This window comes from Xenopus laevis, chromosome 4L, assembly GCF_017654675.1.
Source record: "Xenopus laevis strain J_2021 chromosome 4L, Xenopus_laevis_v10.1, whole genome shotgun sequence".
Classification (NCBI taxonomy): Eukaryota; Metazoa; Chordata; class Amphibia; order Anura; family Pipidae; genus Xenopus; species Xenopus laevis.
This window is the reverse complement of record NC_054377.1, coordinates 93256316-93271918: the sequence shown is the minus strand read 5'-3', so window position 1 is coordinate 93271918 and position 15603 is coordinate 93256316. Positions and strand designations below refer to the sequence as shown.

Genomic DNA, 15603 nt, shown 5'->3' with positions numbered 1-15603 from the left:
AAAAACAAAAACAAATGGTGTTACTGTTACTTTTTAATACTCATCTTTCTATTCAGGCCCTCTCCTAGTCATATTACAGTCTCTTATCCAAACCAATGTATGGTTGCTAGAGTAATTTTGACCCTAGCAAGAAAATTGCTGAAATTGCAAACTGGAGAGCTGCTGAATAAAACCCTAAATAACTCAGAAGCCACAAATAATAAGAAATTAAAACCAATTGCAAATTTTATCAGAATATCACTTTGTTACGCTACACATTTATTGTTACTGCTACTTTTTATTACTCATCTTTCTATTCAGACCCTCTCCTATTCATATTCCAGGAGCATAACATATACAAATAACTTAAAATCCATAGAAAATGTATAATGAATCTATATTGAAAAGTTGCTTAGAATTATATTTTTATTTTATGTCAAAAGTTATTTTTTGGGTTGACATTCCCCTTAAGATTCCAAGCTATTAAAGGAAATAAGTACTGTTAATATAAATTGATTTTGTTACTACAGGGCTGCCTGCTGGACGATTTTTGACTGTGAACCAGTCAAGGAACTTAACAGAAGGAAGAAAGAGAGCTGGTCTGATGTTCCTCTGGCTAGTAAAAACATTAGAAACCCTAGATAACTTTTCTCATGTCTTTACCAATCAGAAGAACTTCTTCAGACCAGCCTTCTTACATGTTCCTCGACTGGATCATGGTCGGAAACTGATTTATATCGGGAGTATCTGTGAGCCCCTCTCCACCTTATCCTCCCAGAAATTCTTGTTGCTCTGAGGAAAAAGCTTATGAGCCCAGGGGTGACCAACTCTAAGCACACACCACACATCTTTCAACTAGACAGACCCCATTCAGTACCCTCATCCTGCCAATTTCCAGCTCTGAGTCTGGTTTATGGCAGGCTGCCTTTGTTCTGTGCTGTTCCTGCTGATGGGCAGTTTCTCCTCATTATAGTATTTTTTTTTTAGGTGTATCGTCCTATATCGTCTTATATGACTGTTTTATTCTATAGCCATGTCTGTCAAGTTATAAACCGCTCTATCTCATGTTAGAACACAAAGTTTATTAGTGTATAATTAGCAGCACTGAGATACTTTTGTAAATTTAAGATAAGCAAAGAAACAATTGTAACTAGTTAAGATAAGCAGGTATCTTGGGAGAACTGAGACTAGGAGCTTAAAGGGCAATTCACTTTTGTTAGCAAAACTGTTAGAACACATAAAACATTGCGCTAAAACTCCAAAAAATGTCTTCAAATGGTTGTGGCCAAAATTGCCGTGCTATGAGCGTCACAAGTTTTTGTCCCTCTTTCCGTTTTTCAAATGTTATGTGTATTTCAAGTCCCCCATCATACACAGGATCGGCTTTGTATGACGTTATAATACTCTTGCCCTGAAATGTGTTGGCAAGATTATTACAGGTTGCCACACGATCATATATGTTAGCCGCCAGTCCTGATGCACAACTCCGCCTTTTAGGCCTAGGGTTGAGGAAGTAGGGGTCCCATTCAGGAGTTTTGTGGAGCATATGCGGATAGTGTCTAGTGCCAGTGCCCAAGCAGACTTGACGTTGCAGTAGAAGGACAGTACGTTGAAGAGGTCATACAAAAATCTAGGTAAGCTTGCTGGAATGCTTGGTCATCCGAACCAAGTAAGGTTAAGGTAATACAGTGGTAAAGGTAGAACTGTAATCTTTTATATTTTTCTTAAAGAATTCTATTCTTTTAAAGGCTATTAATTCATTCCGTAAGAAATGTTTTCAGTTCAACACTTATACAGACTTTTAACTTAAGCTATTCCAAAATGTAATTAATGTATTGTATGAATCACCTAAATGCTATTCTTGTGCAGTTTTGTTCCCCATGAGGTATGAATCATAACATTTTTTTGTGTTAGAAACCCAGCAGGTGCTGGTCTTGTCTAGAGAGCTGTTCAATAGACTTGCAAATAAATATGATGTGTTGCTTATGGCTAGAAAATAAGAAAAAATATTAGAGTTTGACACTATAGGGCTGATTTATGAACATGGATGCAAAATTGCACATGAAGTAAGCAGTAGCAACCAATTAGCAATTCATATTAACAATATCTACAAGTTAAAGGAACAGTAACACCAAGTAATTAATGTTTTAAAGTAATGAAAATATCACATACTGTTGCTCTGCACTGATAAACTGATCTGTTTGCTTTAGAAACACTACTATAGTTCATATAAACAAGCTGCTGTGTATGAAAAAATGTGTATTGAAGAAATTGAAAAAAGTTTATATGGCACAGGTTGAATAGCAGATAATAGATAACACCATTATGTTCTACGGAGCAGATCTGCTGTGTAACCTGAGCTTTTTCTCCTTTAAATGGCTACCCATATTGCTGTACAGCAGCATATTTATATAAACAATATTAGAGTTTTAGAAGCAAACACAGCAGTTTTACCAGTGCAGAGCAACATTGCATTATATTTTTAAAGAAGCAGAACTCGGATAAAATTTGAGATTGGATCTGATGTTTGTGACATCAAAACCAAAGGACCTTTCCTAGACAGATGAAGTGATGTGCAAGAATGATATTCATGTAGGTAAATCTGGCACAATAAGGGTAGGACTTCACTGACGATTTCTGCATGATCAGACGCGCTGCACAAAAACTCAGGCGTCACTTCGGATGCAACAGAAATAAGGTAAGTAATAGTATTGTCAGATGCGCAGCGGTCTGGCACCTTTCCTGAGATTTGCTGATGGACAATACAACCTGTGTTCCTTTAGCCTAATGAAGCAACCTCACCACAAGAGCCAGCTAGAACATTACACTCATTGTAGGAAAGAAAACCGTATTTGGTAAATAAAACAAAACAAAAGACAGTATAAACTAACCTGATGCCAACTTGCTGGAAACTGACAGCATTTTAATCACATTCTAATAATTTGAGGTAACAATGTAATTCAGTTCTCAAGTCCAATAATAAAGGAACCTTCATTTTAATTAATTTAAAATTAATAATAATGGCAAGCAAATGTAAGTCATGCTATGTCTCTTGGCATTGAAAACAATAAGACTACTCCAAATACCTCAAGAAGTCCCCAAACTACCATACAGTAGACCAGTTATCCCCAACCAGTGGCTCTCAAGCAGCATGTAGCTCACCAACCCCTTAGATGTTCCTCTCAGTGACCTCAAAGCAGGTGCTTTTTTTTGAATTCCTGGTTTGTAAAAAAGTTACATAATTGCATAATTACAGGTGTACTGCCAAACAGAGCATCCTACATGCTGCCAGTGCACATACGGCTACTATATAGCTAACCAAAACACATATTAGGCACCCCCAGAAACCGTTCTCATGCTTGTATTGCTCCCAAACTCTTTCTCATTTGAGTAGAAAAAGGTTGGGGACCCCTGCAGTAGACCCCCTAGATCACTGCACACAAAGCAGTGGGGAAAAAAATGAGCCCCTTAAACTAACTAAAGAGTCTATGGACCCAGATTAGCTAGTTTTGGCTCAGTAAGAAATGAGTGCTATGCTACAACACAGGGCAGGCGACAGAGGCAGCTGCAAAGGACGCAACAGGGTTGTCGTGGTCAGTGAGCTAGCGACCAGTGGGGGGAGTGGTGAGCAAGCATAGAGCAGCAAGGAAGTGGCTGAGGTAAACAGCGATGATGATAACAGGGGGATTGTAAGTGGCTGGCTGCATCGGTATGGTTCTCGCTTGTACATTTGACCTTCTACCTGCCCTTTAGTTCACCACACACCACTGGTTGCAACATTCCCATCGTCACCAAAGCTCTGTGCATAGAGTGAATGGTAGGAACTGTGCAGTCCTAGACTCCTCTCTAGTCATGGCCAGATGAAGGTCTGTTCTGGCACTCTATGATACCCAATTCAGCAAATCTGCTTGAACACGAGTGTATATTGACCATTTAATAGGATAAAAACATGTTCCACTACATGAAATATACAGGCAGTCAAGTAATTTATATTATTGTTTCATTTCCAGTAGCTTGGAAAACAATGTCACATTTAACAGACTGTTTCTTTGTGATAAATGGAGGCAGTCATTCTTTGTTTGTATATTTGTGTGGCATACGGTGCAATTATTTTGCCAAGTGCCATATTATTTTTAAATTTTTCCCCTTGCAAACTAGTAAACACCATATGCACTAAACGACAAGAGCAAAGTGTCTTTTTTGTTATTAGTTGTGCAGCTCATTTGTCCACACTTTCTGATTACAGATAAGAAGCTGTCAATCATATATATATATATCTATATATATATATATCTATCTATCTATATATATATATATATATATATATATATATATATATATATATATATATATATATATATATATATATATATATATATATATATATATAGTCTCTAGGAGAAACTGGTTTTAGTAGGAATTCATTAAAGATGTTTTTTTGTGTTTTAATTTGTGAGTGAATGGGTTATAATTATTACTAGATGCTTTTAATCTGTGAAGAATTAAATTACCAGGCAGCAGATGTTTTATGTATCCTCCTGCTTGGCCCAGACACTCAGCCATACAATTGTATTGAAATTAACTATTAATCATACTGTAAAATTGTCATCATATTTCTAGAGATCCAGTACCAACACATTTAAATCCCGCCATGTGTCATTCATTCAAGCTTCACAAAGATGTGTCTAGGTCATCTCCATGTCATTCTTTGTTTTCACCCTCTCAGTGTTAACCCAACAACCTTTGACACATAAGACTTGTCATCATAGTGACCTTTTGGTAAATTTATGATTCAATACTTTGTGTTTTAAAGATAGCTGTATAAGGTAATCAGAACAAAAAATGTTCTCAAATATATCACCACAGTTATTTCTTATTGCTTGGCATATATTTGTGCTATTTGAAGTGTAGGGGGTCCAGTAAAGCTGTAATTAATGAGCAATTTTAAGATATCTTGGTAAATTATGTCAATTTACCATTGCTTTTGGGTCCTAAATTGAATTGCTGTGGTGCCCAGAAACATCTAGACACAAAGGAGAGCTCCAGTCTGGAGAAACAAGCAGGGAAGCTGCCTGTGTGAGCTAACTTAAAGGCTTGAAATCACCACAAGGTTGGGACTTGTTTTTCTTTTCTCTGTTTGGAAGACAGGCGATAGGCCTACTCCGGGTTAGATAGGACACTAACCTGTGTTCATTAGAAGCCTGTTTAGTGGCAAGGATTTTATTTTGAACGGTTTATTTATTCGTATCACATTTTCATGATTTGTGCTTGTGCCTGGGGCCCCAGGAAACTGGTCTCAGCTACCTAACCCCTGACAACTGATTTATTCAAGTTTTGATTCCTTTAAGGAAAAAGACACTATCAAAGATACTTATAACATAATCAAGAGACTAGTCAAAGCATTTAAGGGCAGAAACACGTGGAGATTCGGGGAGATTAGTCGCCCAGCGACAAATCGCCTCTTCCACGGGCGACTAATCTCCCCGCAATGTCTTTGCACCGGCTAGAATCTAAATCACCGGCGGGAAGGCACTCTGAGCGCTTCGGTTTCCGAAGACGCCCAAAGTTACCTTGGGAGACAACGTCGGACGACTTCGGAAAACAAAGCGATTTGAGATTCTAGCTGGTGGGAAGACATTGCGAGGAGATTGTCGCCGGCCAGTTTCAGCTTGTATGCATTTTGGGTCAGGTAAAAAAGCACAACTGCTGTAAATTCTTATACAGTCAGCTAATGATTTAGATAACAGTTAAAATACTGTTCTGACATTCTCATGTAGTAGAACAAAGGCTAGTACAAGACACAAGAAGGAAAACAATGCCTATAATATATAATAAGGAAACTGGGAGCCATCGAAATAGAATGTATTTGACAGTGTTTTATGTGATATATGTATATGAAATATGCATGAAATACATATATGAAAGATACATTATATATAACCATGTACAAACACACATTTATACTTTGAATGCATACTAGATCAAACTGTTAAATGTTTTGACTTGTCTCTTGATTATTTGATGAGATAAGTATCTTTGCTAGCTTTTTCTTCAATGGAATCAAAACTTGAATATATCCGTTTACAAAGCAGACTTCATACATCTTAGTGCCAATGCCTTGCAGGCAAATTCAGATCTTTACATATCCAACAATGGTGCCAGATGCACAATTTAACTGATGGGCAGCATGGTGAATTTAAAGTTACAAGAGCAAAAAAGGAACAAAAACAAAACAGGAAATAACAGAAAAAAAGGAAGACAAAAGATGGAAAAAAACAAACAAAATCAAAAAGGAGAATATTCCCTTTTTACTGTTATTTCCTGTTTTGTTTTTGTTCATGTTTTGCTCTTTTTTTTTCTAATTTACCCCATATTTCATTAGCAGGGACTAAAAACCTTAGACAATTTTTCAGAACAATCATCTCCAACACAAATCCAGAAGTGAAGTTCCTATGACAGCCCAATAGAACAATTGAGGAAGGGTGAAAAATAAATAGGCTTTTCATGCCTTATTTACAAACAGAACAAAGTACAGTTTTTAGAAGCAAATGCATATATTTTTTACCCACTATACAGCTTTTTTCCTCCAGAATTCCAGCGTTATTCTAGTTGCTAGGAGCATAAATGGGCTCAAGTGGCTTTGTGAATGGTGATCAAGTGTTATTTAAAATGGCTTTTTTGCAAATTTTTAGCGTTGCTTGCGAGGTAAAATACTTCACTGGTGAATATTACATTGCTCAATGCTAAGCAAATGTTGGCGTTAATGCATGCTCTGGAGCATGCTCACCATCTTAAAAACAATCCAGATATGCTTAAAGGGCTCCCAAAAATGGACAGTTGTTGTGCTTGCATTTAAACATGCTGTGTGCACTTCCATATAGTTATATTCAATGCCTATCTCACCTTCTGTTCCAAATTGTGTGTAAGTGAACCATTGATGCAGGAGAACCTTAGCAATACCGCAATGTTAAAGAATAAATGCGTGCTTCTTGTGGGAGCAATTACTCCACAAAAACACTGCATTTTGTTGGAAAAACATGACAAATAACATAAGGAATTGCACTTTGCACACCACACTTGGTGTAAGTAAATTACCCTTGAAAAGTCTTTAAATAACATTTTCACATTTCAAGCACCACTACCAACCATTCCCATAAAAAGCACCCCAAAGCTTTTTATAATTAATTTTTGAAATCTGACATGGGGCTAGACATATTGTAAGTTTCCCAGCTGCCCCAGTCATGTGACTTGCGCCTGCACTTAATGATGGAACTACTTTCTGGCAGGCTGTTATTTCTCCTACTTAATGTAACTGAATCAGTCTCGATGGGACTCGGTGGGAGCTTTTATCTTGTGTTAGGGAGCTGCTGTCTGGTTACCTTCGCGTTGTTCTTTTGTTAGGCTGCTGGGGGGGGGAAGGGAGGGGTGACATCACTCCAACTTGCAGTAAGGAGTGACTAAAGTTTATCGGAGCATAAGTCACATGACTGGGGGCAGCTGGGAAACTGACAATATGTCTAGCCCCATGTCAGATTTCAAAATTTAATATAAAAAAATCTGTTTGTTCTTTTAAAAAATGTATTTCAGTGCAGAATTCTGATTGATAAGCACTATTAACTGATGCGTTTTGAAAAAAATCATGTTTTCCCATGACAGTATCTTTTTAAAGGCAGCTGTCAGAATTGATATAATAGTTGTTAATACTCCAGAGATGCTGCTGAGAAATGTATCCGCTAAATGTTGCAAACTTGTAATAGTTCAGAGTCTGCATTAGAATTACTGAGTTGTCAAACTCAAACCCCAAAGACACAAATATTCATCTTTAAACTTAGATTTTGGAAAAAACTGTAAAAAATAAATAGAAAGTAATTGAGCCCCTGCAGTCCTACATTTGAGTGTACTTACTATGTACAACTGCCTTAATTCTAGTTACAGTATTTGTGCTGCTTGTTGCAGTCATTTGTGCGGAAAACAATGTATGTGTGTTTGACTTTATTTTTAAATATAGACTCAAGTTTATTTATATAACCTTCTTTATTTCTTTAGGTGCTTTGGAATGCTGCTAAGTCCTGGCAGGAATGTAAAGAACAGCGACATGCACTTACTTGATATGGTAAAATCATTTTCTCCAGGGTATTCTAAACACCTATGGGTTGTGCAGACTAGTGTTTCTTTCTGGTTCCAGACAGGTGGACTGTTACAACATAGTCCAATTTAAAATGATGCTTCATCAGAAAAGAGGCAGTGTATCAGTTGTGGGCTTGCATGTGTGGCAATTAGAGGGGAAGTGTGTGAAGCTACTGTATTTGGAATTACCTCCAGAAGGGGCTGTTAATAATGCAGAGTCGGGGAGTTTGTCTTTATCAGCAAAATTAATGTAAAGTTCTTGATAATTCTTGATAATTTATAAATTTAGTGCAATGGGTTTATTTTTTTACCTTTAACATAGGATATATATCGTAAGTATTACAAGAAGTACAGTTGTCATTGTAATTCCTCTTCTTCTTTTATAGGAGTCTATGGGGAAAAGTAGTGATAGTAAAGCATATGTGATTACAGGAATTTGGAATCCTAATATACAAGCCTTTCAAGCTCTAAATGAAGAAACTCCAAAAGGTAATGATTTACTTTTTATCTCAGCTCTTTAGTGACGTTTAATATACTGTATTTAACAAGAGTGAGTGTGTTATTTCCTAGTAACAGAAATGTAAATTGTTTATGTATTTTAATTATTTACGTCTCTGTCATCTCTTAGATAAACGTGTTTACATGACAGTCGCAGTGGATATGGTGGTCACTGAAGTAGTAGAGCCAGTGCGGTTCCTGCTGGAAACAGTTGTGCGTGTGTACCCCACCAATGAACGCTTCTGGTACTTCAGCAGAAAAACATTTACTGAGACTTTTTACTTAAAACTTAAGCCGGTAAGTCTTAACCTGCAGGATTGTTAACTCTGGACTTTTTTTTAATGACAGATCCCTCAAGGCAACTTTAGGCGACTTTGAAAAGCTGAAGCAATGCATATATTTTCTCACCGGTGATTTACAATATTGAAGGTGGGGATAGCATTTTTAGGAGATTTATCGCAGTGACTAATTTCTTGTCTGTCATTGCCCTAAAGTTGTCCGTTTCAAATCTGATTTTTAACTTGTTATATGGGAAGATGCCAGGGAATTCTATTAGGGTGCATTTTCAAGGGTCTTATACCACAATTGCTCAGAAATTGCTTGTTCGCAAAGAATTAAACCTACTGCTAGACTGTTAATTTCTTATTTGTATTTTGAACCACCAAACAACATATGCAGGAATTCAGGAGTCTTAATTTCAGATTAAGTGCCATGTAACATGTGCCCCACCATGGCATATAGCTTGCAAGGTGAGATTTCTTATAGAAATACTATTGTTTTCTGAACCAGATTGAGCACTGTTAGCCTGCATCTCTTGTGCAAGAAAAATGTTTGATGTGATAGGTGCCTTTTAATAGCCTCTCATTACTTAATGCAAACTTTAGAAAATTACAGTACTTCTCAGAGTCTTTTTGCTGTTAGCATTTTTATATAATGAAAGAAAAGCCACAATTGTGGCTTAGCTGAGCTGGGATTGGAAAAACCTTTTCCTTTGGCAATTGGCAGTTCAAAGTACACAAAGTGGGGCAACAAGGTTTGATGCCGTCACTGGACAAAGTCTAAGGCTACATTACTGCCAGTTAAGTCAAAATCAGATGAGGGATCAAGGTATAGGGTGGGTAAGGTTGGCCAAAAATTTGGTTTTTCATCCAGGTCATGGTACAAAGTATTTAGTCTAAAGCAACTGGATTTTCTGAGTAATCTTGAAACATTTTCAGGCTTAGTCAGAAAGTAGAGAGAGAGTAGAGAGTTGCTTTAGGCTATGGGCGTATTTTTGCAAGCTGAGAGAAGCAGATCTGCTCAGTGCCCCAGTTCCATTGATTTGAATCCAGTCATGACCTGGATGAAAAACGTTCATAGATATATTAATCAAACATGTTGTTGTTGCGTGCATTAGCTCTTTTGTGTCAAAGCTGTCTTCCTCTCCCACAACATTTATTCCATCCCACACTTCCCTGCTGATATTTTTCTCCTCTTATTAATTTGTGACCCACCCCACCCACCCTACACCTTGATCCCTTTATATGATTTTGACTTAACTGCCAGTAATTTATCCAAATAGTATTTAATGTATTTCCTTCATAAGATAGTAGGTTGCGTAATGTGTCATTTCTTCTATGCTTTAAAGTCTGGAAGCAGTGGAGCTGCAGATTCAATGTATGAAGTGGTGAGTCTGCAGAGACAGTCAGAAATAGAGGAGGCTCCAATCAGCCCCATGAGTCCAACTAGCTTGTTATCCCCCCAAGAAGAGGACGATCCAGAGGAAGGTGAGAGATAGATATGTTGTGGAATTGCATTTTTCTCCTTGAAATATAAAGGTGGATGTGGAAAACTAATTATTCAAAGAGCTCAAAAATAATTCAATAACATTCCTCACAGTGTCCTATTTAAACACAGTTCATTATTTTTGACTGATTTGCTTTTTCTTTGTAAGTATAAGACAGTACCTAGTTCTTGATGTAAATTAAGTCAACTTAAATACATGTTGATTGGACAACAATCCTTTTGGGCAGTGTGTTTGCTTAAATGAGTATTATCCTTTCACATGGTATTCCACATTACAGAAGCACCCCTTGTACTGGAAATCCCCATGTACCTATTATTCTGTATTATAGACCTCCATGCCGGCATATAGAAAATAAAATTTTGGGCTGTGAAATATGCTGGCGATTTAGAATAACTGCACACCGATAATTTTGTATTGTTTTTATGAATCATTGGTGAAGGAAAACAAAAGTCAATTCCAGCCCCCTCCATAGGCCTCTATCGAATGACATCACTTGGTTCTCACAAACCAGCATCTATGCCTTTTCCTGACTGAAATAAAGTAGTGATGTGCTGTGTGAGATGGTGCACTACTTATAATTTCAGTCAGGAAAAGCCATAGACGCTGAATGGTCTATCATACAAAACACTAGGTACCTGGAATAGGGGGTATTTCCGTAATGTCGAATACCATGCCCAAAGGCTAATAAACATTTAATCAAAACTTAATTTGTCGAGGGGGCTGGAGTTGTCAGCAGGCTTTCATTTTATTTTAATTATCCCTTCAACATAATAAAATTACAAAAGGTACTTTTGGTACAAATTAGCATACCCAGTAACCCAAGGGGACTGCTTATATTTATTTTCAGAAACCGATGGAGCACAGTAATGTGTCGCCACCTGACTATACTTGTTCTTTAGGAGCATCTGTTTAGGCAATCCATATGGTGTGTGTGTATATATATGTATATATATATATATATATATATATATATATATATATATATATATATATATATATATATATATATATATATATATATATATATAAAAACTAATCTGTATTGTAAAAATGTATTGTATTTTCGCTTATAATGGGCTCTGTGGAAGATAGCTTTGTAGATAATAGGTTCCAGATAAGAAATCCCATACCTGTTTTTAGCTTACTTGAGGTCAAATGTCATCTTCACAATCCTTGTCTACAGTGTTTACTGCTTGACACACATAAGTGCTATCGGGTGAAGTAGGGTAATGCAGAAATACAGGTAAAATTTGCTTTGTTTCTTGCTGCGTAAAACAAGGATAACCCATCTGAGAGATAATTGGTTCAAAGCTATTGGTAAACACTATTAAAATAAAAGTGCTATTTGTCTTATTTAAAGGGGAAGCAGAGGCTTCCTGGAAAGTTTGCGGATTGTCTTAGTGTATATATATATATATATATATATATATATATATATATATATATATACACACAGAAAGTCCAAATATCTCGTAATGCACTCCCTTATTGAAAAAATGCAAACATGTAAGGTGCGTCCTCAATAATGGTGAGTGAATCCATATATAACGTACATATGTTCCAGCAGAGTCGCACTCCAATAAGTTAAAACATAATGTTTATTGTCCCATCATAAAAACATGATACAAAGAGATATACTCATCTATATGGAGACATCACGCGACGTTCCCCTGCCCCCTTTCTCAAGCGTGTCCCCAATGTGTATCGCATAGAGCCAGCGAAAGACCCGGAAGTCCATCGTCACCATTGAAATAGCGGAGGCTGCGTGCCCGGTCATTCTGACGCAACCACGCCAGAGCGTGGGTGCGTCACAAGAGCGAACACACGACCATCCGCCTATTGAGTTTAACCACGCCATATTTGTTATTGGCAGCAATCCATCTGCAGTATTCGGGGATGCAAATACATGGTAAAATTCATTGATAGTATACAAGATAACAAAATGTAGTTCTCCATACAGTGCACGCATATTAACCCTTACAGCCTGGCCAATAAGTGCTCCAGTATATATCATATATTTACCCAACAAATCAAAGTTATAACAATTAAATAAAGAGATGTAAGTCAAAGTCCCTATTTAACCCATTAGGGCTTAGTGATTTTAGTCGGTGAATCCATTGTACCTCTGTCCTTTTTAACAACATAATTCTGTCGCCCCCTCTCCTGGGTTGTGGTACATGTTGTATCACCCTAAACTTCAGATCATCTGCACTATGCCCCTTCTCCAAACAATGTTTGGAGACAGGGAGAATGGAATTTTTCGTATTCACAGTGGATCTATGTTGAGAAAATCTATCCCTGATTTTCTGAATGGTTTCCCCTATATAGATTAAATTGCAGGGACAAACCAACATATAAACGACATAATTCGTGTCGCATGAATAATGTCCCCTAATATTATAGCTCCTGTTTGTTACAGAACTACAAAATGAGTCACCTGTAAGTACAAACCGACACTGTGCGCAACCTTTGCAACGAAACATGCCCTCTTTGGGGGGGCCCAGAAATGTATATTGTCTAGGTGGGGGTCGCATATCAGCGCGTACCAACCTCCTCCCTATAGTGGAACCTTTTTTAAAAGACATCATAGGTGGTTGTTTAAATTCAGTTACTGTCGGAATTTATATACATATATATATATAAAACTTTTTGAGCTATTTGGAATGCCCCAACTGCATCTGGCTGCTTTATATGAGATTCTCCTTAATTTTTAATACTAAAAATGTATAGTTTAGCAGTTATTAGTACATTTTGGGCACCACTAGTCTTTCTTTATCATGCTTTATGATAACCTTTATGTGTTGACAAAATCCTCCTATTCACCATAATGCAAAAAATGAAATGCCATAACTGCCAAATGCCATAATGTCTTTTAATTTGGGGTTGTGCAGAAGTAAAACTGACAAAATCAGTTGCATGAGCAGGGCCTTTAATCCTCCAGTTTTATCCTGTAACCCTTGTTTGTTACTATAATGCCATAATGAGTCCCCACATCATTATAATATAATTTTCTTGCACTACATAACTTGTTTGTACTATATAAATAAATGATGGTGAAGAGGATGAGTAAATTGTTTACCTGTAAAAGCCAATAAGATGTATGGAAGGCTCAAGTGCTTAACCAGGAATTTCTTTTATTAACACAATTTCAACATTTTCAGCTATTGCAGTTTCTCTCCTGTCCCTCGCTAATCTGCTTCTCCCCATCTCTCTCTAAAAAATGACTTTTTTACCACACTTTCCTTTCCTTCTTCCTCTCTTCAAACCTTGAACAACTTTATTAGCACATAGCACTGGCACCATTAATATAGCAACAATAATCCCCAGCAGTCCCTTTACAAGGCATTGGATTAAAATGAGTAAAGGAATAAGTGTTCAAATTCAGTATGCAATTAATAAAAGTGCAGGGCAGTGACACAAAATAATATTTTTTAGTTACTTATCATATATTTTGATTTTTCTACATTTATTACAAGCTGATCTACATAAAATATTTTATAAAAGTCCATGATTTAAAAGTGGGAAAGCATCTGCATTGTATTCGATTTTTGTAAGAATTAAATACTGAGATTCTAGATTACCTTTGAGTTATTGACCCCCCCCTTTAAAGTGAAGCCCCTAAAAAAAGCTCAGATGCAGACAGTTGATGAAAGTTTCACATGTTCTCAGATAAGAAAGTTTTTTTAGGGAACATATCTAAAGAAACACACATACCTTAGAGCACCGTTACATCCATTATTAATTAAAGGAAAAAAATATTGTACAACTACTAAACTGCCTAGAGAAGGCCTTCCATTACAGTATCGGTGTAAGAAGAGTGTCAGTCAGAAAAGTATCCAAAAAGACCTAACACTGAGGGAGTTGGAAAGAACCACAGCTGAGATGAGAGATACTGTCCATGGGACAATTATTACCTGGGTGCTCTGCAAAGCACTGTGTAATGGTGAGAAAAAACTCTTATCAAAGCCCATTTGGAATTTATTAGAAGAAACGTGGGTGAAACTGCAAATGTGTAAAAGGTTTTCTAGTATTAAAAAACTAAAATTAAAGCCAACACCGTTCATACTAATAATACTATCCCCGTAACAAAACAACAAAACAAAATGACAGGATGCTGATGTGCAAATCTGGTAGATATCATTTTCCTAAAGACCTGTATGTGTACAAGCAGCCAAAATTGAGAGGTGATTGGATCCATTATATGTATATGATCCATTATCCTGAAACCCATTATCCAGAAAGCGCCAAATTACATGAAGGTGATTTTTCATAGAGTCCGTTTAAAGTAAATCAAAATATTTTACATGATTTACCTTTTGCCTGTAATAAAACAGTAGCATGTACTTGATCCCAACTAAAACATCATTAATCTTAATCGGAGGCAGAACAGTAGATTTGAGGTGTGGTGATCCAAATTATGGCAATACCAAATCCAGAAAACTCCAGGTCCTAAGAATTCTGGATAATAGGTCCCATACCTGTACTAATGTGCCTACTTTATAAGTTTTTAGTTTTAGGTTGTAACATAACAAATTGTAGAAAATTGATGTAATAAATTAAATGAAAACTAAACCCCCCTACACAGCTAAAAATCCCCCCACTCTGCAAATTTAGGTCAATGTGGCTGGATGGGACACTTATTCTTGTTGAACACTATGCAGGGAGGGGGCCAGTGGAGACAGCAAATGGGTGGTTTAGGTCTCCTTTAATACTTAGGCAAATCACTGCATCTGTTTGATCCCTTAAGGTGGCTGTAGATGTGCAGATTTATCTTCACATCGGACGAACGATCGTTCAGTGCTGTCTCCCGACCTGCCACTAACCATTCAGATCAAATAAAGTAGTAAAAGAACAGATCAGACAATGTTCTGCCCCTGACAGCAATCGTACGAAAGATAGGTCCGGCAAAAGCTGGTGACAGTCTCCCACTGATATCGTCAGATCGGCAACACATGCAGAGATTATCGTTAGCCAACAGAAATGTTCTAACCTTTCACACGCGGCCCGAAAATAGAACGAATCAAAGATTTCGTTAATATTTTAAATCTATTATAAGAAACCTTGGTTTACTACTGCTTTTTTGTAATTATGTTGTGTCGATCCTTGAACAAGTACAGGCTTTGTAGAAGTGAAATATAAACTGGGATAAATAAATTATTGCCTACTTATTTGTAGGCTTCCTGTTTAGTGTATTTCTTTTGAAATAGATGTTT

The 15603-nt window shown here is 36.9% G+C and overlaps 1 protein-coding gene across 3 annotated transcripts in view; it reads left to right on the top strand.

Annotated features, from left to right (window-relative positions):
- The window catches only part of rabgap1l.L (RAB GTPase activating protein 1-like L homeolog), a 158301-nt gene that overhangs the window by 39828 nt on the left and 102870 nt on the right, over nucleotides 1-15603 (top strand). For all 3 annotated transcript variants that reach the window (NM_001086011.1, XM_018256415.2, XM_018256417.2), the window contains 4 exon segments: nucleotides 8026-8092; nucleotides 8493-8595; nucleotides 8735-8901; nucleotides 10232-10370. In NM_001086011.1, the coding sequence (NP_001079480.1) occupies nucleotides 8026-8092; nucleotides 8493-8595; nucleotides 8735-8901; nucleotides 10232-10370 (476 nt within the window).